General features: G+C 38.6%; 1 protein-coding gene across 2 annotated transcripts in view; it reads right to left on the reverse strand.

The window, feature by feature from the left end:
* Window positions 1-20089, reverse strand: part of AGBL4 (AGBL carboxypeptidase 4) — a 771449-nt gene extending 751360 nt beyond the window's left edge. The window contains exon 1 of one of the 2 annotated variants that reach the window (XM_081143911.1): window positions 19818-19975. In XM_081143911.1, coding sequence (XP_081000037.1) covers window positions 19818-19851 — 34 coding nt within the window. In that variant the 5' untranslated portion in view covers window positions 19852-19975. Of the gene's footprint in view, window positions 1-19817 lie in introns of both variants that reach the window. The other variant, XM_081143910.1, reaches the window with a different exon arrangement.
* Window positions 20090-24558: the final 4469 nt, after the last annotated feature.

Below are 24558 nucleotides of genomic sequence, written 5' to 3' on the forward strand. Positions count from 1 at the left end.
TCAGTGTCTCACTTTTAAGTATGGGAGTGTATGGGAGTGTAGCCAGAGATCACCAGCAAACATTATTGGAAAGTCTCTAACACAAAAATAAAAATAAATAAAAGTGAGAAAAAACGAATATAGAGAAATAAAAACAATACAGCGAATGAAAGAAATGCTCATTATACATATATACATATATACATGTATTTGAAAACCATCATAGTTGAGACCATCACAGTTATAAGAGGATATTGCATAAATGAAACAAAAGATTATGAAAATAGAGCAGTGAAGCCCTAGCCAGTTTGGTTCATTGGTTAGCGCATGGACCTGCAGACTGAAGGGTCCCGGGTTCGGTTTGGGTCAAGGGCATGTACCTTGGTTGCAGGCGTGATCCCCAGCCCCGGCCCCAGGGCGCATGTGGGAGACAACCAATCAATGTGTCTCTCTCCCAGCGATGTTTCTCTGTGTGCGTGTATCTCTGTCTCTCTCTCTCTCTCCCACTCTGAAAAGCAATAAGGAAAACATCCTCGGGTGAAGATTAAATAAAAAAAAGGAAGTAGACCAGTGAAAAGACAAAGCCGATAAAGGAGATCCAACATGGCAGCAGACTAAGTGGAAGCTACTCTGACACTCTCCTGGGACCAATCTGGATTTACAACTAAAACGTAGAAAAATCACCCTGAAAACCAACTGAAGACTAGTTGGAGAGCACCCTCATGACCAAGGAGGAAAAGTGGAGACCGCACAGAGGCTGGCAGGAAGTGCCAACACGAGAGGGCTGGCTGGGCTCCACAGGCAGCAGCTGCAGGTCCGGAGGGATATCTCAGCCGTGGGGGGATCCCACTGAGGACTCTGGGGCCTACACCCCAGGCTGGTCTTCCCAGCCCAGAGCACCAGAACTGAGAAGGTACCCACATAACATCGGCTGTGAAAAGCAGCTGGGGTTCTGTCTGCCAGGGAGAGGCAGCTAGAACTGCAGGCACCCTCTTAAAGAGCCAACACACAATGTTTCCTGTGCAGCCACTCACGTTGGGCTCCAGCGGAAGGGGAGTGGAGTGGACTGGAGTTGTGTGGGGAGAGTCTAGGGTTGTGGGCTCTGGAGAATGAGATCAAGGGATGCCCGTCTGGATTCCTGTGCCAAGTCATTCCCCCAGACTGTAGGGGACATCTTTCTCTGGTGACAAATTTTCGGCTTTTGCCTGAGGGGGGAAGCAACTGCCCCACCCTGCTGAAAAGCCTCTCACCGGCCCAGAGTAACTATAGGAAAGAAATAAGAAAGATCAGAGCAGAAATCAAGACTGAAAAACAATACAAAAGATCAATGAAACCAAGAGCTGGTTCTTTGAAAAGATAAACAAGTTTGATGAACCTTTAGCCAGACTCATCAAGAAACAAAGAGGACCCAAATAAACAAACTCAGAAACAACAAAGGTGAAATAACAACTGACCCAACAAAAATACAAAGGATTGTAAGAAAATACTATGAACAACTATATGCCACCAAGCTGGACAGCATGGATGAAATGGATAAATTTCTAGAAAAATACAACCTTCCAAAACTCAATCAGGAAGAGTCAGAAAGCCTAAATAGGCCAATAACTGCTGATGAAGTTGAAGCAGTAATCAAAGGGATCCCAGCACACAAAAGCCCTGGCAGGGATTGCTTCACAGGGGAGTTTTACCAAACATTCAAAGAAGAATTAACACCTATCCTCCTCAAACTATTTCAAAAATTCCAAGAGGAAGGAACACTTCCAAACTCTTTTTACCAGGCCAGCATTAGCCTAATTCCAAAACCAGATAAAGACACTACAAAGAAAGAGAATTAAAGGCCAATATCCCTGATGAACACAGATGCTAAAATCCTCAACAAAATATTAGCAAATCAGATCCAGCAATATATTAAAAAGATCATACACCATGGCCAAGTGGGATTTATTCCAGGGATGCAAGGCTGGAACAATATTTGCAAATCAATAAATGTGATATATCACATAAACAAATTAAAAGACAAAAATCACATGATATCAATAAATGCAAAAGAGCATTCGATAAAATCCAACACCCATTTTTGATAAAAATTCTCAGCAAAGTGGGAATAGAGGGATCATACCCCAACATAATAATGGCCATATATGACAAACCTACAGCCAACATCATACTCAATGGGCAAAAACTAAAACCATTTCCCCTAAGAACAGGAACAAGACAAGTGTCCACTTTCACCAGCCTTATTCAACATGGTACTGGAAGTCCCAGCCACAACGATCAGACAAGAAGAAAACATAAAAGGCATCCAAATTGGAAAGGAGGAAACAAAACTGTCATTATTTGCAGATGACATGATATTGTACGTAGAGAATCCTAAAAGCTCCACCAAAAAACTACTAGATTTAATAAATGAATTCAGCAAGGTAGCAGGATATAAAATTAACACCCAGAAATCGATGGCATTTTTATACACCAATAATGAACTCTCAGAAAGAGAAACTAAAAAAACAATCCCATTTACCACTGCAACAAAAAAATAAGATACCTAGGAATAAACTTAACCAAGGATGTAAAAGACCTGTACTTGGAAAACTACAGGACACTGAAAAAAGAAATAGAGGAAGATATAAACAAACAGAAAAATAGACCATGTTCATAGATTGGAAGAATTAACATCATTAAAATGTCCATATTACCCAAAGCAATCTATAAATTCAATGCAATCCCTACTAAAATACCAACAGCATATTTCACAGATATAGAACAAACACTTCAAAAATTTATATGGAACCAAAAAACACCCCGAATAGCCACGGCAATCTTGAGAAAGAACAAAGTTGGAGGGATCACAATACCAGATATCAAGTTATACTACAAAGCCACTGTAATCAAAACAGCCTGATACTGGCACAAGAACAGACATACAGATCAGTGGAACAGAACAGAGAACTCAGAAATTGACCCATGCCATTATGGTCAATTAATACTTGACAAAGGAGGCAAGAACATATAATGGAGTAAAGACAGTCATTTCAATAAATAGCGCTGGGAAAATTGGACAGGTACATGCAAAAAAATGAAACTACACCACCAACTTACACCATACACAAAAGTAAATTGAAAATGGATAAAAGACTTAAATATAAGACATGAAACCATAAAAATCCTAGAGGAAAACATAGGCAGCAAAATCTCAAACATCTCTCATAGCAATATGTTTGCTGATACATCTCCTAGGGCAAGAGAAACTAAGGAGAAAATAAACAAATGGGACTGCATCAAAATAAAAAACTTCTGCACAGCAAAAGAAACCATCAAGAAAACAAAAAGGGAGCCCACTGTATGGGAGAACATATTTGCCAACAACACATCGGATAAAGGGTTAATATCCAAAATATATAAGGAACTCATACAACTTAACAAAAGGAAGACAAACAATCCAATTAAAAAATGGGCAAAGGACCTAAATAGACACTTCTCCAAAGAGGACATACAAATGGCTAAGAGGCATATGAAAAAATGTTCAACATCACTATCAGAGACACGCAAATTAAAACCACAGTGAAGTGTCACTTCACACCTATCAGAATGGCTACCATCAACAAATCAACAAACTACAAGTGCTGGTGAGGGTGTGGAGAAAAGGGCACCCTAGTACACTCCTGGTGGGAATGCAGACTGGTATAGCCACTATGAAAAGCAGTATAGAGTTTCCTCAAAAGATTAAAAATTGACCTGCCATTTGACCCAGTGATCCCACTTATAGGAATATATCCTAAGAAACCCAAAACACCAATCACAAAGAACTTATGCACCCCTATGTTCGCAGGAGCACAATATACAATAGCTAAGATCTAGAAACAGCCCAAGTGCCCATCAGTAGATGAGTAGATAAAAAAGCTGTGACATATTTATACCAGGGAATACTATGCAGCTATAAAAAAGAAGGATCTTTTATCCTTTGGCACTGCATGGAGGGAACTAGAAAGTATTATGCTAAGTGAAATAAGCCAGTCAGAGAAAGACAAATACCACATGATCTCACTTATATGTGGAATGGAATAAACAAAATAAACTGATGAACAAAATGGATCCAGAGACATAGAAGCATGGAACAGACTGAGGGATCTCAGAGGGAAGGTGGGGGGGGGGGAGAGATTAATCAAAGAATTTATATGCTTATAAGCATAGCCACAGGCACAGCCATCGGTATGGGGAAAGCCCGGGTTGGGATGGATGCGGGGTGGAGGGGAACAATGGGGATAAAAAGGGGAGAAATTAAATAAATAAATAAATAAATAAATAAATAAATAAATAAATAAGTATAATTCATATGCCACAAACCTCACTCATTTAAAGTATACAATTAAATGGTTTTAGCATATCCTCTGAGTTGTGCAAGCATCACCGGAATTTAATTTTATAACATTTTCATCACCCCCCCCCCAAAAAAAAGACAAAACCCATTTGAATATGAGTATGGGGCTCAGAAGAGAAGTCTGGGATGGAATAATCACTGCCCAGATAGAAACAGAAAATTAAAACTATGGGTTTGGTGAGATTATTCAAAAAGAGGGCATAGATCAAGAAAAAAGAGCTAAGGGCAGAATCCTGGCAACACTAGGATAAATAAACAAACGGGAGTCAATAAGACTAAGAAAACACAAATAGGCAACTGTTATGTAAAATTGCTTATTCTATCTTTCAACCAGCATTTCTTGCCCACCTAGAGTCCTATGTACTTAGAAAAGACATGTTATAGAAGCCAAAAGGAAATAATTCAAAGACAGAATAAATAATACAAAAGGCCTAAGAAGCCTGGAGTTAGCAATTAGGAGGTAATTAGTGACCGTAGAGAGTGCATTTTCCTTACAGTGATAGGATTGGAAATTGGAAGGTGAACTGATGAAGTGATGAAAAAGAAATCACAAATACAGTAGTTACCCCTTATACATGGTTTTGATTTCCATGGTTTCAGTTATCACAGTCAACCTCGGTCTGAAAATATTAAATGGAAAATTCCAGAAATAAGCACTTAATAAATTTTAAATTGTGCACCATCCTGAGTAGCAGAATGAAATCTCACACTGTACCGCTCCATCCTACCAGGACATGAATCTTCCCTTTGTCCAGCCTATCCATGCTGTGTACACTATCCACCTATTAGTCACTTTGTAGCCCTCTCAGTTACCAGATTAGTTATTAGATATTTAGAAACAGAGACCACATTCACATAACTTTCATCACTATATTGATATAGTTCTATTTTATTATTAGTTATTGTTGCTAATCTCTTACTGTACTTCATTCATAAATTCAACTTTATCATAGGTATGTATGTATAGGAAAAACATAACATAAGGTTCGGTATTATCTGTGGCTTCAGGCATTCACTGGGAACATATCCCCTGTATAGACTGCTTCAAAAGGCTTCACTATGAAGCAAAAGCTAAAGGGGATACTTGTTTAAGGAATGAGTTTTCGGTTCTGTAGATGAGAGACACAAGAATGCTTACATACCATGAGGAAGGAACCAGTAGTCGATAGAGGTCTTTCAGCATACCCTTTAACAACTCGTGTGTTTGCTGCTCACCTTCACATAAATGATTGCTTGCTTAAAGTAACTATTCTTACCTATAGATGCTTAGCTTTTTTAATGTAATGACCCTTGATCTTCAATACTTCTTTGATTCATTTAATAAAAACAGTTGGAATTATATCATATTTTAAAACACTTTAAAATCAACCATGCTGTTGATCCTCACAAATACTATTTCTCTATTTACAAATGAGTACCTGAGGTTTAAAGAGGAGAAAAAACTTTTCCCAAACTAGTAAATAGCAAGGTTCTTATTAAAAAAAAAAAAAAGTCCAATTTCTCCTACTGTAATGTCTTTTAAATTATATCCTACTGTTCCTCTATTAAGGATATTCTGGACACTATAATAGATCACTGAGATCCTGGAACAGATTAATTTTTTTTAATTCTTTTTATCTAGATATACACAAAAGTACACAAATCTTCATAATTCAAAAATATGAAGACTAATGAATTGTCACAATGGACACACTTGTATAACAACTACCCACATCAAGTAGAACATTTCCAGAACCCCAAAGTCATCATACTGCCCCTTCCCAATCACTATCTCCTACTCTGCCCCAAAAGTAAACCCTGCCCTGACTTCTAACACTTTAGAGTACTTTCACTGTTCCTGGACTTCATACAAATAAAATCATATGACATATATTATTTTGTATCAATTACTTTCACATGTTGCTGTGGTCCATTTATTCTCATTGCTGTAGATTATTCAATTGTATTAATTAAACAATTTTCAAACCATTCTGTTGATGGACATTTGGGTTGCTACAATTTTCAACTATTACAAATACTGCTATCAACATTCTTGAACATGTCTTTTGGTGCACATACATACACATTTGAGGGAAGAGTGTGTCATAGGGTTCATATGTGTATACCCAACTTAAGCAGATGCTGCCTAACTGTTTTCCAAGTGGTTGTACCAGTTTATAGTCCCACCAGCAGTGTGTATGAGAGTTTAGGTAGCTCCAGATCTTGTCTAGTAGGTTCATTTTGAAAATATTTTGCACCAATTTGTCACATATTTTTATTTAATATTACATTCTTTTAAAACCAAGTATTTTGCTAATCTTTCTTCCTTATTGAATCTTAAAGTCCCAGAAATTTCTTACTAAACTTAATGAATTAACTTACTTATGTGATAATAATGCCCATAGTAAACAAAACAAAAACCCACAAATCTATATTCTTCTATATACTATAAATATATCTCATACCACCAGTTATCTGTTATTCCAAATTATAATATTTCTTTTCTCTTCTCATATCTCTTTATAAGAAAATGTTTATGTGATACCTGGAATGCCTATCTAACGTCATCTACCCCCAAAATTTACAGAAGATTTCATGGGTTAGTCACTTATTCCTCTAGGAAACCAGTTCCCTGATGCTAAAGGAAATGATCTATGTACCCTAGGGGGAAAAACAGATTTATAAAACATACCGTCATATACTAACTATGATTGTCAGTTATATTTAATACTTTGCAGTGCTTTGTTTACACTCCATGCGGAGTCATTAGAGTAACTCTAATTTTATCCACAAGTGTCAAGAAGAGGCAAAAAAAAGTCTCAATCATAAGAGTTTTGAAATTATTTATGTCATTTTCTAAGAAACAAGCCAAGGAGCTTTGGTATATTGTTAACACTTTTACATTAGCATTATGATAACAAGAGTTGAACTATCTAAAAACGTTCTTCCTAAACGCAAACCAATTCAGCAGTTTTTAATAATTAGATGATCATGCTGACATATCTTTACAGAGATGAGATTCAAGGGATCTGTTATCAGTATTCAGAAAACAAATCAAATAAATTTTTCAATGCTTCTAGAAAATGTTAGAATCTATAAAATAACAATGTAACAACAAATAAAATAATGGTAAGCATTTTTGTGTTTGGTGTCATTCATGTAAAATATGCCATACACATATGTGTAAGGTAACCCAAATCCAAAAATGCCCACTGAGCTCATACCTTGTTCAAATACTATACAGGTACTATGAACTTGAAAGTCATCTAATTTCTCACAACATAACTTTTAAATTTGTTTAACAAATACTTATACTATATGCTTAGCACTATACTAAGTACTCTGCAAATATTAGCTCAATTAATTGTTAAATAATCACAGGTAAACAGCCAGAATTTGAACTCAGGCAATCTAATTCGAGTTCATGCTCTTAACCACACAAATAACTAAAACTACATGTTTAAGTACAATCAAAATAATTAACTTTTTTATTTTTAATAATAAATCCGAGCTATATTTGGCCTTTTAATTCTTTACTTCAGGGAAGTAATTTTGGGTCATTTATTTAAGGTAAGAAAAGTATATATGAGCCCTGGCCATTTTGGCTAAGTGGTTAGAGTGTTGGCCTGCGGACTGAAGGGTCCCGGGTTCAGTACCAGCCAAGGGCACGTACCTCAGTTGCAGGCTCGATCTACGGCCCCCCGTCAGGGCACCTGCGGGAGGCAACTAGTCAATGTGTCTCTCTCACATCAATGTTTCTACTCCTCCCCTTCCACTCTCTCTGAAAAATTAATGGAAAAAATATCTTCTGGTGAAGATTTTAAAAAAAGTATATATGGTGAGTCAAAGGCAAGAAATATAGTCCTTTGTTAGATGTATATTTAGCTTGTTTAAAACAGTATGTCATCAATTTTATAAATATATTGAGAAAATACAAAAATACATCTACCTTTGAACAATATGAAGCTTCATTTAAACAGTTTAGAACTACAAAACCCAGAGAAAAGAAATATAGCTTGAACTTGTCCTCTAATTACTCTTTAATCAAGGATGCAATTTGAATCAAGTTTTTATCTGTCCATTTATCCAGTCTTTTCTAAGCATACTGAGAGTACCAACAGGCAAATTTCACTGTATTACTCTGGAGGGAAAGAGGAAATGAGAGAACTGAAAGGCCATTTAGTCAATTTCCTGCTCAGGCATTTTATTTTCCCTATATTTCCCAGGGCTTTGCAGAGCTATAATACAGACAGGGCCTCACTAGAATAAACCTTTTCCCCTCAAAGATACAAAGCGTTTTGGACAAAATGAAAATATGTTGATGTTACTATTTTGTTTGAGGTTTTATTTTAATTGAGATATAACTGACATATAACATTGTATTTAGATGTACAACAAAATCACTTGATATATATATATGTGTGTGTGTGTATATTTATATATATGTAATGTGAAATTATTACCATAAATTTAGTTAACATCCATCACCACACATAGTTACAAAATGTTTTTTCTTGTGATGAGAACTTTTAAGATCATTGTCTTAGTAACTTTCAAATATATAATATAGTATTGTTAACTATGCTCAATATGTTATATATTACATCCCTTAAGTTAGTTTTTCAAAAACAAAAGCCTGCCCGAAGGAAGCAAAACAAAAAATGATCCAAGTCTTTGCTTTCCTGGTCTGTTCAGATTTCCACTTATAATGGCTCTGCTTCTTCTGACTGGTTTACTATTAATGTAAGTAGTTCTTAGTCAAATACATCTAGGATCATCACACATTACCAGAAAAACTCAAAGAACATCTGAAAAAAACTTTGGTTCTACAGCTATAAAAATCACTTCAATCCCAATTCTTTCTAAATTCAATCCCAGTTCTTAAAAGTAGTAGGAGTAGCAACTGCAAGTGAATTAGTATTAGTACCAGACTATATTTTGTGCTTTGTACTCAAAAAAGTTTCTTTCTCCAGCAAGCCAGAGCATCCCAGTAGAGTAAGCTGTTAAGTATCCAAATAACACCACAAAAAATGCCTTAATGATTATACATAGTGAGCTACACAATTAACGATAGAAATAAACTTGTACGTGTGAAATTTATTGTAAGAAAAAATGAGACACAGAGAAGTTTCTGTATACGCCCAAGATCACACAGCTTGACTGCTAGTACTCAAATCCTCAACTAAGTCTAGTGTAAATGCACTGCCTCAGTTCCCAAGTAGGCTGAAAGAAATAATAGATCATTGTGCATCAACATAAACTAATGGATTCATTTCTCAAAATGCAGCATATGACAGAGCTTTAAGAAAAGAGGAGGCAACACACGCTCATTTTAAATGTAAAGAAGGCTGATATTTGGGAGATCTGATGTCCTGCCCAGGGAGAAAAGGTCCTGCCCAGGGAGAAAAGGCATTTTAATTAAGCATGGTCTGGGCAGTCAGGAACACGAGGGGACAAGCCCAGGACAGGCATGTTACATAGATAACTAGCTTTCACAGCTTAACCTAGTCCTCTACTGGTAGTTTTATCATCTGTACTACAGGCTTAGTTGGCACTTTTATTTCTACTAGCTGAGGAGTTAGTTTCTTTTCCTCACAACAAACAAAAGAAAGGGCAGATATCGTCTCACAACTTTAGGACTTGTGCAAATAAATACAAAAGTGCCATCGATGAACTGCCTCCACTTAGACCATTTAGAAATCCCTTTCTTTGTTAAATTTATTTTTCAGTTACTGTTGACATACAATATTATACTAGTTTCAGGTGTACAACATAGCAATCGGACATTTATATACCTTATGAACTTATCACCCTGATAAGTCTAGTACCCACCAGACACCATACATAGTTATTATAATATTATTGACTATATTCCCTATGCTGTACTATACATCCCCATGACTATTTTTATAACTGGCAATTTGTACCTCTTAATCCCTTTCACCTTTTTCACCCCTCCCCCCAACCCCCTGCAATCTGGTGACCATCAATTTGTTCTCCATATCTATGAGTTTCTGTTTTGCTTATTTCCTTTTCTAGATTTCACATATAAGTGAAGAGTATTCATCTCTTCCTTATTTCACTTTGCATAATATCCTGTAGGCCCATCCATGTTGTCAAAAATGGCAATACTTCATTGGTTTTTATGGTGGAGTCATTTTCCACTGTAGATGTGCACCACATCTTCTTTATCCTTTCACCACTGATAGACACTTAGCTGGCTTCCATATCATGGCTATTGCAAAAAATGCTGCAATGAACATAGGGGTGCATAAATGTTTTCAAGTTAGTGTTCTAGATTTCTTCAGATAAATATCCAGAACTCTTTGACATGGCTCTTCGCAATGTTTTTTGTCTCCTCAGGCAAGGGAAACAAAAGAAAAAAATAAACAAATGGGACTACATAAAACTAAACAGTTTTTGCACAGCAAAGGAAATTATCAACAATATGCAAGTACAAGTTACTGACTGGTAGAATGTATTCACCAATGACACACCTGATAATGGGTTAATATCCAAATAAAGAAAGAACTCACACAACTTAATGACAAAAAAAATCAAAGAATCTGATTTAAAAAGGGGCAGAGGACATGAATAGAGATTTCTCCAAAGACAAATAGATGGCCAACAGATATATGAAAAGATGCTCAACATCCTTAATCATCTGGGAGATATAAAGTAAAACCAAAAGGAGATATCACCTCACACCTGTAAGAATGTCTACCATCAATAAATAAATCAACAAACAAGTGGTGGCCAGGATGTGGAGAAAAGGGAACCCTTATGCACTGTTGATGAGATTATAAATTGGTGCAGCCACTATAGAAAACAGTATGTAGGTTCCTCAAAAAACTAAAAGTAGAACTACCATATGACCCAGTAATTCCACTTCTGGGTATTTATCTGAAGAATTCTCCTTTGTTTTAAATTAAGAAATGTTGCTTTATTTATATAAAAAGAAAAATCAACAAGCTATATGTCCATAATTTTGCTCGCTAAGAATAAGAAGTTCAAATATAAAACACCATTCTGATCAGCTCTATTATTCTGAAATGTTCTAGAAAACCCAAAATATTATACCTTCACAGTATTATCTCCTCACAGACACCACAGACATTACAATAGTTGAATAATATAAAAATACAAGAGAGCATCTGAAAAACCAAGGCACTTTTTAGTTCTTTCCTGGCGATTATGCCTTCAATAAAATAATTTTCTATTTCTTTCCTAAAAGAGTAATTACACAATATACTTAGTGAGGAGTTGGGGACAGCTAGAAATCATCTGTTAAATCCCCTACCTGTAAACATACTGTGTTTTAAAGCAATTTTGTAAAACAATTCAAACAAATCTTATCAAATATTGGTATGATTTCTACAATGGAACACAAAAATGAAATGCAACACCAATGTGAAGATAACATTTGATTTTCACATTTTATTTTATTCTAGCTACTGCATTTTTTTCAATGCCTCGGCTGATAGTGGTACTAATTGCAATGGCTTAAATTATAATGTATTTAAAATCATCTGCAATATGTCACTTATTAGGCATGTAACCTTGGCCAAGCTATTTAACTACATGAGTCTCAAATTTCTCATTGTAAAAATGATGATAATACCTTCCTCACAGTAGATCTGTAAGGATTAAATATGTTTCAGGATTCTGTAACATATAGCACATGTTTAGCACAATGATTCCTGTGCTAATATGAATTATGTATATAAAATTGCTCTGTATGTTCTAAAGTGCTATAAAAATGGTAACATTATCATCACTGATAAATCATACTAAAGTTAAATCTTCTTCACTATAAAAAAAATTCTCAAATATAACAGGGTCATTTGAAAAGTAAATGAAATAGCTCATGTGAAAAATGTTTAGCACAAGGCAGGCTTTCAGTAAATGTTTGTTTAAAAATCTACAACTGAAACTCCCAATGAAGTCAGAAAGATTTAGTAGACTATCTAATCCAGACAATTATATGACTGCAATATTTACATACAATAACATTTCATTTATAAGATGGAATATTATGTGGTATATTAAAATCATTAATTATTAATGTTTCAAATCCAAAGACCTTCATGCATTGTTATTAAAGTCAATAGTGTGAATTCTAGTTATAGGATGCTAGTTTTATATGTATTAAATACATATATATAATTTTATATTTGTTATTGCTTTCAATATATCTATACAAATATTTTTTCATGTCTGCATATATGTCAAAATCTACTCTAGAAATGAATGCATTGCAATCTTTATAATACCCAGAAATTTTACATACCTCAATTCTGAAAATCTTTAAATGATTCATTTTTGTATTCAACTTACTCATTAGACAATATATATGTATACTTATTATTCAACTACATAAACCTTCACTGCCTTTATCTCCTCTCCTCACTCTCTCTAAGTCAAGTCTCAAATTTCTAATTGCATCCTCATTGTGTCCACATGGATATCCCATTATTACCTCAAATTCAGCGTACCTAAAATAAACCTATCCTTTCCACAACACCACCATTTTCCTCCTTTGATTCTTCTATTTATGTCAATGAATCCCCAAATTTAAAAATGTAATCTTTTTTTATCCCTTTTTCTGTCCTCTTTGGAAAGATATCATATGTAAGGAATAGCAAAGGACTCTGGAGTCAGCTGGATCCGGATTACTCCTGTTTCTACTTCTTACTAGTTGTGTTAGCTTAAGCAAGTTATGACCTTTCTGAACTTAAGTTTCCATGTCTATAAAAATAGAAATTCATCTAACTTACCTTGCAGGATTTTGTAAGACTTAAATGTAATTTATATAAGATGCCTAATAAATAGTGAACACGTACAAATATTGATAAAGAAACTTCTCTTTTTTCATCACATCCAGTCATTAAACCTATAGATCCTTACTTTGAAATGTACCCATTGTCACCACCTGTTCTGGGCTCTTCTCATTTAAATCTTCCAATTTCAGGTCTCATCTGATTTCTTATCCATCTGCAGCAATGGCCACACACAAAAAATACCAGCCTGTCCAGAGGCCTCTGCTTACTTGGCATAATAGCTCACAATAGCATTTAAATTAATTTTCATTAATGTGGACATCATGGAACGGTTCACTCCAACCGAGTTCTTTCTGCCCACTTTCCAACACTGTCCTTTATCCCTATGATCCTTTATAATTCCCTTAGGATTCTCTCAGAGTAACTTTGGTACAAATCCTCCACTGTCTCCTCATCACTTACCCTCCTTACACCTGCCTAATCTATATGCCACCCAGTCTAGCTCCCCATGTCACCCTACCTTCTAACACTAATGTGAACTTTAGGACTGCAACTCTTATAAACTCTCTCAATGCTCCTATGCTCTTCCTTAAATGTTCCCACTGCCACCTTACTCTAAAATCTGACTCTCCTCAGATGGCCCTATTTCTCTTGCAGTCCTCTTAAAAAGAGGTTGTGCATTTTTTCTTAACCTAGGATCTCTAGGATAAGGGGAGGAACAGTATTCGCAGCTCCATATTTGCTTACAGATAATTACTCTTCCACCCTTATCCAAAAAAGCTTTCTTCTTGAGCGGCCAAGCCATGAGAATAAATTGCCCCTTCCCTACTAACTGGTATAGAATTCCTGTCACTACTTCACTGAGTACTGGGATGTGACGATGAATAAGGCAAATATATCAGGACGTTGTATTTTAAGTTAAAATATATTAAAATTCATTTCACCTGTTTTTTACATTTTTATAATAAAGAAAAATATGTTTATTTCTTTTTTTCTAAAATATTTTTCATTTGTTCTTATCACAATTACAGATGTTCCCCATTTTCCGCCCCGTTTACCCACCTCCACCCAGTCCCTGCCACGGCCCTCCCCCTCTGGGCCATCACCACACTGTGGTCTGAATCCATGGGCTATGCTTATATGTTCCTCGGCCAATCTCTTCACCTTCTTTCACCCAGTCCCCCCCTACCTCTCCCCTCTGACCTCTGTCAGTCTGCTCCATGTATCTATGCCACTGGTTCTATTTTGTTCTAAAGGTGGCATCAGCTACTCAGCTTGAGCCAATAATGAACATCCATCACTGTAGATACAGTTTTGCCAAGTCTCCTGAGTTTTTAAGAGAAGGCAGAAATTCATACCTTTATGTGATGTCTTCCTATTTTTAAATAATTGGTAATCAATGTAATTTAATTAATTCCTTGTTTATATACTTTTAAGCCCAACAAAATATATCTGATAACTTGATCCATCCCCTGTGCTGCCAGTTTGCTACCACTGCTCTAAGGAAAACTTCTTGTGGCATGGTACAATGAAGGGAGATGTATTCCAGCTATTTCCTGATAGCAAGATATTATTCTGTTGATAGCCACTGAGATGAGAGAAAAAGACTTCACCTGATTCACTCTTTCTAATGTTCCTGTTGTGTAAATAAATTATTAAAGGTGACTTCTTTGTGGGCAGTTGTCATTTGTTCCTCTCTCTGGTCCCAAAACAAGACTCCACTAAACTATTCTCTGGTAAATTAATGGGAAAGAATGATCACGAACCAGTTTGAGTGGGTGAATCAAATGGACCAAAGACAAATGGTTTTACCTTTGGCTTATACTATAACCAGTCTATGAAAAGAGAAAATATCCCTAAGTCAGTCACATTTATTTGAGCTCTTAAGTCTGTCCCAGCTCTGACTCAGGGTGACAGAAGTTGTCCACAGAGAAATTAACTGTGGAGGACTGGTGGGTAAAAGACAGAAAAAACCACCAGAGACCTTTTACCTTAATGCTAACACATTTTGATTAATAGGGTATCCATTACAGGAAAATAAGAACAAGTTTCTTATGCTCCTACATTCAGTATGGAAGCCTAATTTAACATTTTTAAATCTTATTATAATTTAAAAATAACAATTAAAGTTACATTCCCAAGACCCCAGGAAGCCAATATGGAGGGAAATGGGAAGTTCTGCTCACAAGTCCAGTTAAACATTCCACTCACCCAATATTGCCTTGTGCCTAATAAAAATTTGCTAATAAACTTGTAAGGGAAAATGTGCAAAATTAGGACAGCTGTACACAAAATAACTTGAATAAAAGTAAGAATCTGATAACTATGGTTCAAATAAAGCTTAAACAGTTTGAAATAATTATTATTTTCTTTATTTAAATTCCACATAATTATTTACATTTTTTAAAATGACTAATTAAAACTTGGACGGCAAAGATAAAGACAGCATCAGAATTAAGAAATGTGGTGACTCCCTGATGCATCCAAGGACAGCTTTACTTTTCATCAGAAGCAGTTTTCTTAGATTTAGAAAACTAATATGAATAAAAAATGAATTTTAAGCCCTGGTTTATCATTTTTAAAACTCTGAGGTATTTAAAAGTCAAACTTGATTTTTAGGAATTCCATATACATAAGAATTTTTTAAATTATATTTCCTAAACTATTTCTTCTCTTTGGCACTAAATATTTATAATACTCAAGATAGTTAGCAGTAGTAAGCAGCACATCCACTTTAGACCTGAAATACTTAAGAATCAGAGATTTCTATTGACCTGCCAGGCAAATAATACCCAAGTAATAGAGAATGATTAAAAGAAAAAAAAGGAAGGAAGAAGGAATTAAAGATCTAGGGTTTATTCTACAGACCAATCTCTTCTACTTAACCACAATGAAGGGATAGGCAAAGCCTGTAGCAGAAAAAAAAAAAAAAATCAAGAAAGCTAGAGATTAAAAGTTTGCAGGCTTTACTAATTTCTAGTTTCTTCTAAATAGAGAATGGATTGATATGTAAAAGATAAAGAGCTTGAAAAAATTATATCATCAATATAAGAATATTTAGCTCGCTAGAACAGAAACAAATTTATCTGTCCTCCTGATAATACTTAATCCTCTTTTGAAAACTAATTTTATTGAAACTTCTAAAGTTTCAATATATGTACTGTTCAGGGCAGACACCCACCCACAGGATAAGGGTGCTTTTGTCACTCTATTAAGAAAGCTCATTCTCACAGCTTTAAGTGGGGAGGTAGTGTGTTTTCAAGGGTAGTTGGCAACTTTTTTTTTCATTGCTTTTTTTTTATTGTTAACAGTATTAGAAATGTCCCTCATTCCCTGCCCCTGCCTCCCTCCACCCTGCCTCCACCCCCCTAGGCCTTTACCACATTATTGTCTGTGACCATGGCTATGCATATATGCATATATAGGGTGTCCCAAAAATGTATACACACACTTTGAATAATTATAAAGGCAGTGTTTATTAAAATACATTTCATTTTCAAAAATAAGCTATCAGCTGTTAAAGTGTATATATATATATATTTGGGGGGGCACCCTGTATTTTCTTTAGTTAATCTCTTCCCGTCCCTCCCACCCTCCTCCCCTCTGAGATCTATCAGTCTGTTCCATAGATTCGCGCCTCTAGCTAGACCTATTTTGTCAGTCTGTTTATTTTGTTCTTTAGATTCCACATATAAGTGTAATCATGTGATATTTGTCTTTCTCTCACTGTCTTATTTAGCATAATAATCTCCAGGTCCATCCATGCTGTCGCAAAGGGTAAGATTTCCTTCTTTTTTACAGCCATGTAGTATTCCATTGTGTAAATGTCCCACAGCTTTTTTATCCACTCATCTACTGATGGGCACTTGGGCTATTTCCAGATCTTAGTTAGTGTAAATAACGCTGCTATGAACATAGGGGTGCATATCTTCTTTCTGATTGGTGTTTTGGGATTCTATATGCCCAGAAGTGGGCTCACTGGGTCAAAAGGCAGTTGCAGTTTTAGTTTTGTAAGGAAATTCCATACTGTTTTCCACAGTGGCTGCACCATTCTGCATGTCTCAGGGGATAGAAGGTATTAATTAATCCAGTGAGTTAGTTAGAATTTTAATTCTATCATGTAAATTACGAACACCCTCACAACTCTACTGAATCAAGAATTAGTATCATCATTTTAAAGATGAATAAAACTGAGGCTCAGAGAAGCACTATTACACAGTAAGTGGTAAAGTTGGAATTTTAAATCTTATCTGTTTAATTCCAAAACCCATGTCCCATTTACTTTGTCATGTTGCCTAAAGACACGGACACAAGTTAGGCACTGGAAACTCCTTGCTTGTGATTCTCTTATCTTGTTCCCCTCCCTGTAGATTTACTGCTTTCAAATATATTAATTATTCTACTTATTATTTTCATTGCTTATGCTGTCTTCTTCCACTAGAATGTAAGGCCCATAAAGGCAAGGGTCTTTGTTGTGTTTATCAATCCCACATGTCCAAAGGTTATTGATTAAGTATTTTTAAATGAATAACAGAATGACCTTTTTGGAAGAAACAAAGATGCCACAGAAGGGAGAACATATTTGCCAATGATACATCTGATAAGGGGTTAATTTCCAAAATATATAAAGTACTCATACAACTCAACAAGAGGAAGACAAACAATACAATTAAGAAATGGGCAGAGAATCTAAACAGGCACTTCTCCAAAAAGGACATACAAATAGCCAAGAGACATATGAAAAAATGCTCAACATCACTATCAGAGAGATGCAAATTAAAACGACAATGAGGTCCCACCTCACACCTGTCGGAATGGCTATCATCAATAAATCAACAAAGGACAAGTGCTGGCAAGGGTGTGGAGAAAGGGGAGCCCTAGTACACTGCTGGTGGGAATGCAGACTGGTGCAGCCACTGTGGAAAACAGTATGGAGGTTCCTCAAAAAATTAAAAATGGAACTTCCATTTGAACCAGTCATCCCATTTCTGGGAATATATCCTAAGAATCCCAAAACACCAGTCAGAAAGATTATATGCACCCCTATGTTCACAACAGCACAATTTTCAATAGCTAAGATCTGGAAACAGGCCAAGTGCCCATCAGTAGATGAGTGGATAAAAAATTTACACAATGGAATACTATGCAGCTATATAAAAAAAAGTCTCTTACCCTTTGAGACGACGTGGAGGGACCCGGGAAGTATTATGCTAAGGGAAATATGCCAATCAGAGAAAGACAATTATCACATGATCTCACTCATATGTGAAATCTAATGAACAAAATTAACCGACAAACAAAACAGATACAGAAACATGGCAGCATGGAACAGACTGAGGATTCTCAGAGGGAAGGGGGGAGGGGAAGGGGTTAACCAAAGAACTTACATGCATATATACAAAACCCATGGACTCAGACAATAGTGCCAATAGTGCCCTGCAGGCCTGGGGAGGAGAAGGGAGGGGGAGGAGAGGTTCAAAAGGGGGGGGAGGGAATGGAATATTTGTAATACTTTCAACAATAAAGATGATTTTTTTTTTAAAAGAAAGAGAAACCATGCAAGTCTTGGGTGATAATGGCCTCTTGAACCATTCTTGATGGCTTCACACATTTTCCAGTTCCAATCCACTGGATGGTCTTATCATAACCACCACCTCCCCTCCCCAACCCCCAGGGACTGGGTAATTCAAGTGGGTCACTCTTGTAACCAAAATACCTAATCAGGACACATACACAAAAGCCTCTATACCACTTCTATCACCCACCACCACACATATCCCAAAGCCACTGCTTTTCTACACACACACATATATCACTTGTATTGAGGCTCCAGTCCTTCAGTCCCCTACCCCCTTTAGGGACAAACTCCTTCCCACATACACAGGACTGTAAAAACCCTTGCTGTTTTCTATGACCCTGTAAGACTTGGGTCACTCTCTCTCCACGTCCAGCCATACCCACAAGGGGGTCACCTCAGGAATGTGACCCTGGGTCTGTCTTCCTGCCAGTCTTCTTGCCTCTGAAAGACTATCTTCCACCCGCAGATATGAAGATATGCATCCCAGGATTGTGCATGACCTTCAAGCTCACAGATCCCATTTGCACTCACATTCAGGCTCCAGCCTCCTTTGGGAGGGTTCTGAGGACTGGAGCTCTGGGCGTCCCCTCAAGCCTCTCGTCCTCTCAACGACCCACATGAAGATTTGTATACTTTCACCCTAAGGCACTAGACTTCCTCAAAACACAAATACTCGGTGTCCCTTCCAGGGCACTGCCTGATGTCAAAGTAACACTGCTCTTAAATACACCTGCCTCCTCAGAAGCAGGGCCCCTCTCCCCACACCATGCCCCTTAGGGAGCCCCCCATACCCCCACAGGGGGTATGCACAGCCTCTCCGTGACGCAGCCCACCCCGTGATCAGCCCTCACAGGTGCCCCTCGGGATTGGAGCGCTGTGTCCTCCCTGGGGTCCCAGCCCTCTCGGGGTCCACATTCACTCAGGAGGGCGCACACTCCCCCACACACCCCCGCCCGCCACGGGGTATGCACCCCCCTTGACCCCTGACCCCGAGGTCAAAGCCCCTTCGCGCAAACACACAGTGGCGCCTCCACAGGAACAGGGCCACCCTCAAGTCCCCTGTCCCTTCAGGCGCAGCACTGCGGCGCTGCCTCAGCGCTTTCCCTGGTCGACCGCCCCCACAGACCTGCCTCAAGCGCCGTCTGGCTCCGCTCCGCCATTTTTGGTTGTCCCTCCGCCTCTGAGCCCACCCGAAAATCGCGGGGCAGTGGGGGAGCGGGCGATAGGATCTGCGGGCCGACGGGAGCTCCCTCAGAAAGACGCGGCGCGACGGTTGCCAGGGCAACGGGCGGCCGACTGGAGTGCGCGGCGCGCGTGGCTGGGGGCGAGCCCGGGGGAAGGGAGGGGGCGAGGGTCCGAGGCCCCGCCCCCTCGGCGCCAGCCCCCTGGGGGCCCCGCGTCCTCCGGCCGGGACTCGGCGGCGCTCCCTCCTCGCTACGGGGCCGCGGCGTCCCGGCCACTGAGCATGCTCTGCGGCCTCGGGGCGCGGGCCCGGCACTGCCCGGATGGCACGCTCCTGCCCCCGACGGGCCCGCGCGCACCGCGGAGCTGGTTGGGACGGCCTTTCTGTGGGTGCTGCTCAACCTGGGGAGCTTGGGAAAGGCTTCTTGATTCCCCAGCGCTTCTCTTCCCCCACCGCACCCCCGCGGGCCTGGCCTGGTGGAGGTGCTGGGTGACATGTCTTCCAACTGAAAGGCCCTGAGCATCGCTCATTCTGTGCCCACACCACCCCAGCCACGCATCACTGTCCTAGCACTTGGGGTGTTCTGTGCGTCATTTACGCCTCTCTTCCTCTGTTGAGGGTGAGCTCCCCTGATGCCCGGGGTCATCTTTGCGTTCTCCGTCGTGCAGCGCAGCGCTGTCACAAAGTAAATGCTCAGTAAACGCCTGTGGCACGAGAAATGATTCCTGAGTTCGCTACTGCGCTTTCCTACCAGTTTTACCGAGCACTTAATTTTTCAACAAGTACCGTGCTAGTTAGGCCCCCACTCCTCAAGGGGCTCACAGAGAAAGGAAAAGAGATAATGGCTTTGGCAGAGGTTAAGTAGTATTCCAGGTACTACAGGATCATAGATGAAACTCTAAGTTGGGCGATGGGAGTAATTCATGGAGACTTATGAGAGGAGCGGATACCCTATAGCCGTCAGCCAGGAGAGGAGGGTGCCAGGCAGAGGCACAGCATGAGCCAAGGCACAGAGCGAGGGTGGGGATCAGCTGTGAATGAGCTTCGGTGCTGGTAGTGTGCTTGGGAGGTAAACCCATGAAACAGAAGTGAGGTGGAGAGAGTGGAAGAGGGATGGGGGGGTGCCAAGAAAAATGTGTGTTATTGAGCTGATGGCGTTTGTAGACAACTGGGCTTGATCTCACTGGAGACCCTCTGAAGAACCCTGTAGAATGTGCCTCAGCATTGTCCCACTAAAGACGGAGGAAGCTGGGTCATTTACCTCTTAATTCCCATCTCCATTGACTGAGGGTTACCTCCATCGCCCAGCTTGAAAGCTTTCACAATTCCTAGTTATGTGTGCCCAGGGCGGAGCAGCCCTCTAGAGTTTGTGAGAAAGCCTTGAGGCAGAAAAGCAGGAGGACTGGAAAGTTTTTTGGGTGGGTTGCTGGCAACATGCATAGAACTATTCATTCACCTTCACTGAAATTAGCCATAAGGTGTGGGCACCACAAGAATCCTCTACAGAAAGTTACATGAAAATACTCATCAGAAAAATCCCTCACATTTGAACAGTTTAAAATTCACAAGCCATATTCATTGAAGCTCATTTGTCCTCTTACGTCCTCCTATGTCCTCAATGAAGCCCTTAGTGACCTCTCCCACACTAAAGTTCCTCACACCAGTCAGATGGACAAAAGGAATTTGAAAAGCTAGGTCTTATTCAAACTCAGACCTCAGAGCTTTATAATGTTGGGCAAATAAATCACTTATAATCATTGAGCTCAGTTTCCTTTTCCAACAAACTGAGGCAAAGGCCCTGCCTACCACAGAGAGTGCTCTAAATCATAAAGACGGTGATAGATTAAAAAGGATTTGACAAGCATAGTTCCAGTCACTACAGAACCCAACACATTTAGAATAATTTACTTAAACATTCCTTGATATCTCTTCTGAGACAGGCTCTGTGCAGATGCTAGAGATAAAGAGGCGAATATAACACTGCGATTTAATCAGTAATTGCAACCTAGCATATCAGTGTTCTGATAGAGGAAAGCATGGGAGACTGTGGGAGCCCAGAGGAAGAGCACACAGCCCACTCTGGGGTAGAGGGGATAGTTAAAGGGATGTTCAGGGGAAGCTTCCTGGGGGAGAGAGCATCTGATTTTCAAGGCCAAGTAGGAGTAAGCTGGGCAAACAAAACCAGGGTACAGGGAGAAAGGATGGTTGAGGCAACAGGAAAAGCACGGGCAAAGCAAAGGAGAGTGTATCAGAGGTGAAGAGCAAGGCCAGGAATGGCTGCATCAATAGGTAAGGACATTCTGGAGAACTCATATATGGGGTTCTTGATCCTGTAAGTGATAGAGACCCATTGGCAGGTGCTTAAGCAGGTGAAGGACCTGGTCAGCTGCTCTGATTGCATGTAGAGAGTGGATTAGAGCCAGGAAAATTGGGAGGCTGTGTAATAAATACTCTATACAAGTTCATAAAGGTTCTCATCAAATGGTAACTTGAAAAGTCAACAAACATGTTTATATAAGGCTGCACTGTTCAATTTATTTTAAATAAAATTTAAAAATCAGTTATTAAGTCCAACAAGCCACATGTCTAGTACTCAATAGCCATGTGCAGCTAGTGGGCATTTTCATCACTGCTGAAAGTTCTGTTGAACAACGTTGATAGACAAATGCGAACTGGGTAGAGGAGATGGAATGCCTGGGAAAATCAGTGCTGACGCCGACAGGACTGGGTTTAGTTCTGTGTGTCAGCTCCTCTTCAGGGAGTAGTGCAGGAGGGAGGGTGGACTTCTTCACTCCTGCAGGAGTCCTCAGAGACTTCCCTTTTGTTGTGGGAAATAGCACAGCATGGGAAGTGGGATAGCAACGCCCCCACATGGGCCCTGAAAATTGGTTTTCCCATGCTACTGGGAGGTCTGCTTTCCCCAAGGATCTCCTGTAGTTTCTGTCTCCATAGACAGCCACCCACCTACCACAGAGCCAGGGTGCCTTCCTTCTAACAAAATAGTCCCTGTAGGATTCACCCACTCCCTATGTAAACATTTATTAAAGTAACACCTTTCATGTGCCTGGCACTGAGTTAGATGCAGTATGGAATGAGAGAAACATTCAAATTATAATCACATTTCTCATATGCACCGACTCAATTCTCAGAGCAACATTGTAAAATTGGTATTCATATTGTCATCCTGTACAGAAGATGAAACTGGGATGAGTTTAAGAAACATACACAAAGTGACTCAGAAAGTAACAGACCCAGGGAAGACTAGAATGATGCTAAGAAATTCACCTATGTTATCTCATGTCATTCACATCAAAACCATGCCTTTGATGTTTACAAACTAATTGGGAAGAAAAGATTAGCACCTACAAACCCAGTTTACAATTAATTTCCAAACAATGTGGTAAGAACAATGATGCAGATATGCTCAGAGATGTGTAGGAGCATCCAAGACGGATGCCATTGGTGGACACCAGGGAAGGTTTTGGGGGGGGAATTGAACCTTGAGCTGAGTATTAATGAGTGGGACAGGGGAAGGGGGTATGGTCAACCAGATGAAGTGTAGGGTGAAGAAAAGAGGTGAAAATACTTACTTTTTAGTCCAGCTTGTTATTTGTATTTCTACCGTGCTTATGTCGGTTTGGCCTTCTAGATATATTCGCAGTTTTTTCTTATTTGACTTCTAAGTTTTGTTTAAAAAAAAAAAAGAAAAAGGAAAAAAAAAACCCTTGCCTTATGCTGAGGCCATCAAAGTGTTATTTGAGGATTTCTTCTTAACCTGGATAAAGTATTGAAATGTTCAAACATGACTGAACTCAACAGAAAGAAAAATATTCTCATGTTGAAAGGAAGAGAGAAATCAATGGTGCAAAGTCATTTGTCCTTGTAGTTTCCTCTGACCAGAGTGCTCTTTTTTCAGATAGCTCCCTGACTGACTGACTTCATTCAGGTCTCACATCAAATGTTACATTATTGGAGAGGTCTTCCCTGACGATGCCATTTAGATATTTCATAGGTTTTATAGTATTGTGAATGGCATCTTATGTTCTATAATTTTGTCTACTTGCTTTGCTTGTGTAGACAAATGCTGTTGATTCCATAAGCTACATTATAATTGTAAAATTCACTGAGCTCTCATATCTCATAGTTTCTTATTGTTTCAGATTTTCTTTAACCTATAAGAAAAGTCAACAGCATAACGATAGCTATACTTTTAATATATGTCTTTTCCTGAATTATTGCTTTATCCAGAGCCTCTAGTATTGTGTAAAAAAGTAATTTACAGCTGGGATTCTTGTCTTTTCCTGATATTAAAGGAACTGCATGTAAGGTTTTTCCATTAAATGTAGCTTTCGACAGAAAGTATTGGTCAAATTGAGGAAGCTTTTAAAGAGTTTTTCAATTAAAAATAGATATTAAATTTTAAATCAAAAGTTTTGTTTGCAGCTACTAAGATAATCATGTGTTTTTTCTTCTAATGTAATGAAACAAATGAATAGATTTTCTGATATTAAAATATCTTTGCATTTCTGGGATAAATACTACTTGATCACAGTTTATTTTCTTAATGCATTATTGAATTCAGTTAGTGATTTTATTTAAAATGTTTATATATATGTTAGAAAATAAAATGGGCTATCTAAGCCTAGAGAATCTTAGGGGGAACTTTTTATTATTATTATTTCAA

The sequence above is a fragment of the Miniopterus schreibersii genome, assembly GCF_964146895.1.
Source record: "Miniopterus schreibersii genome assembly, chromosome: 8".
NCBI lineage: Eukaryota > Metazoa > Chordata > Mammalia > Chiroptera > Miniopteridae > Miniopterus > Miniopterus schreibersii.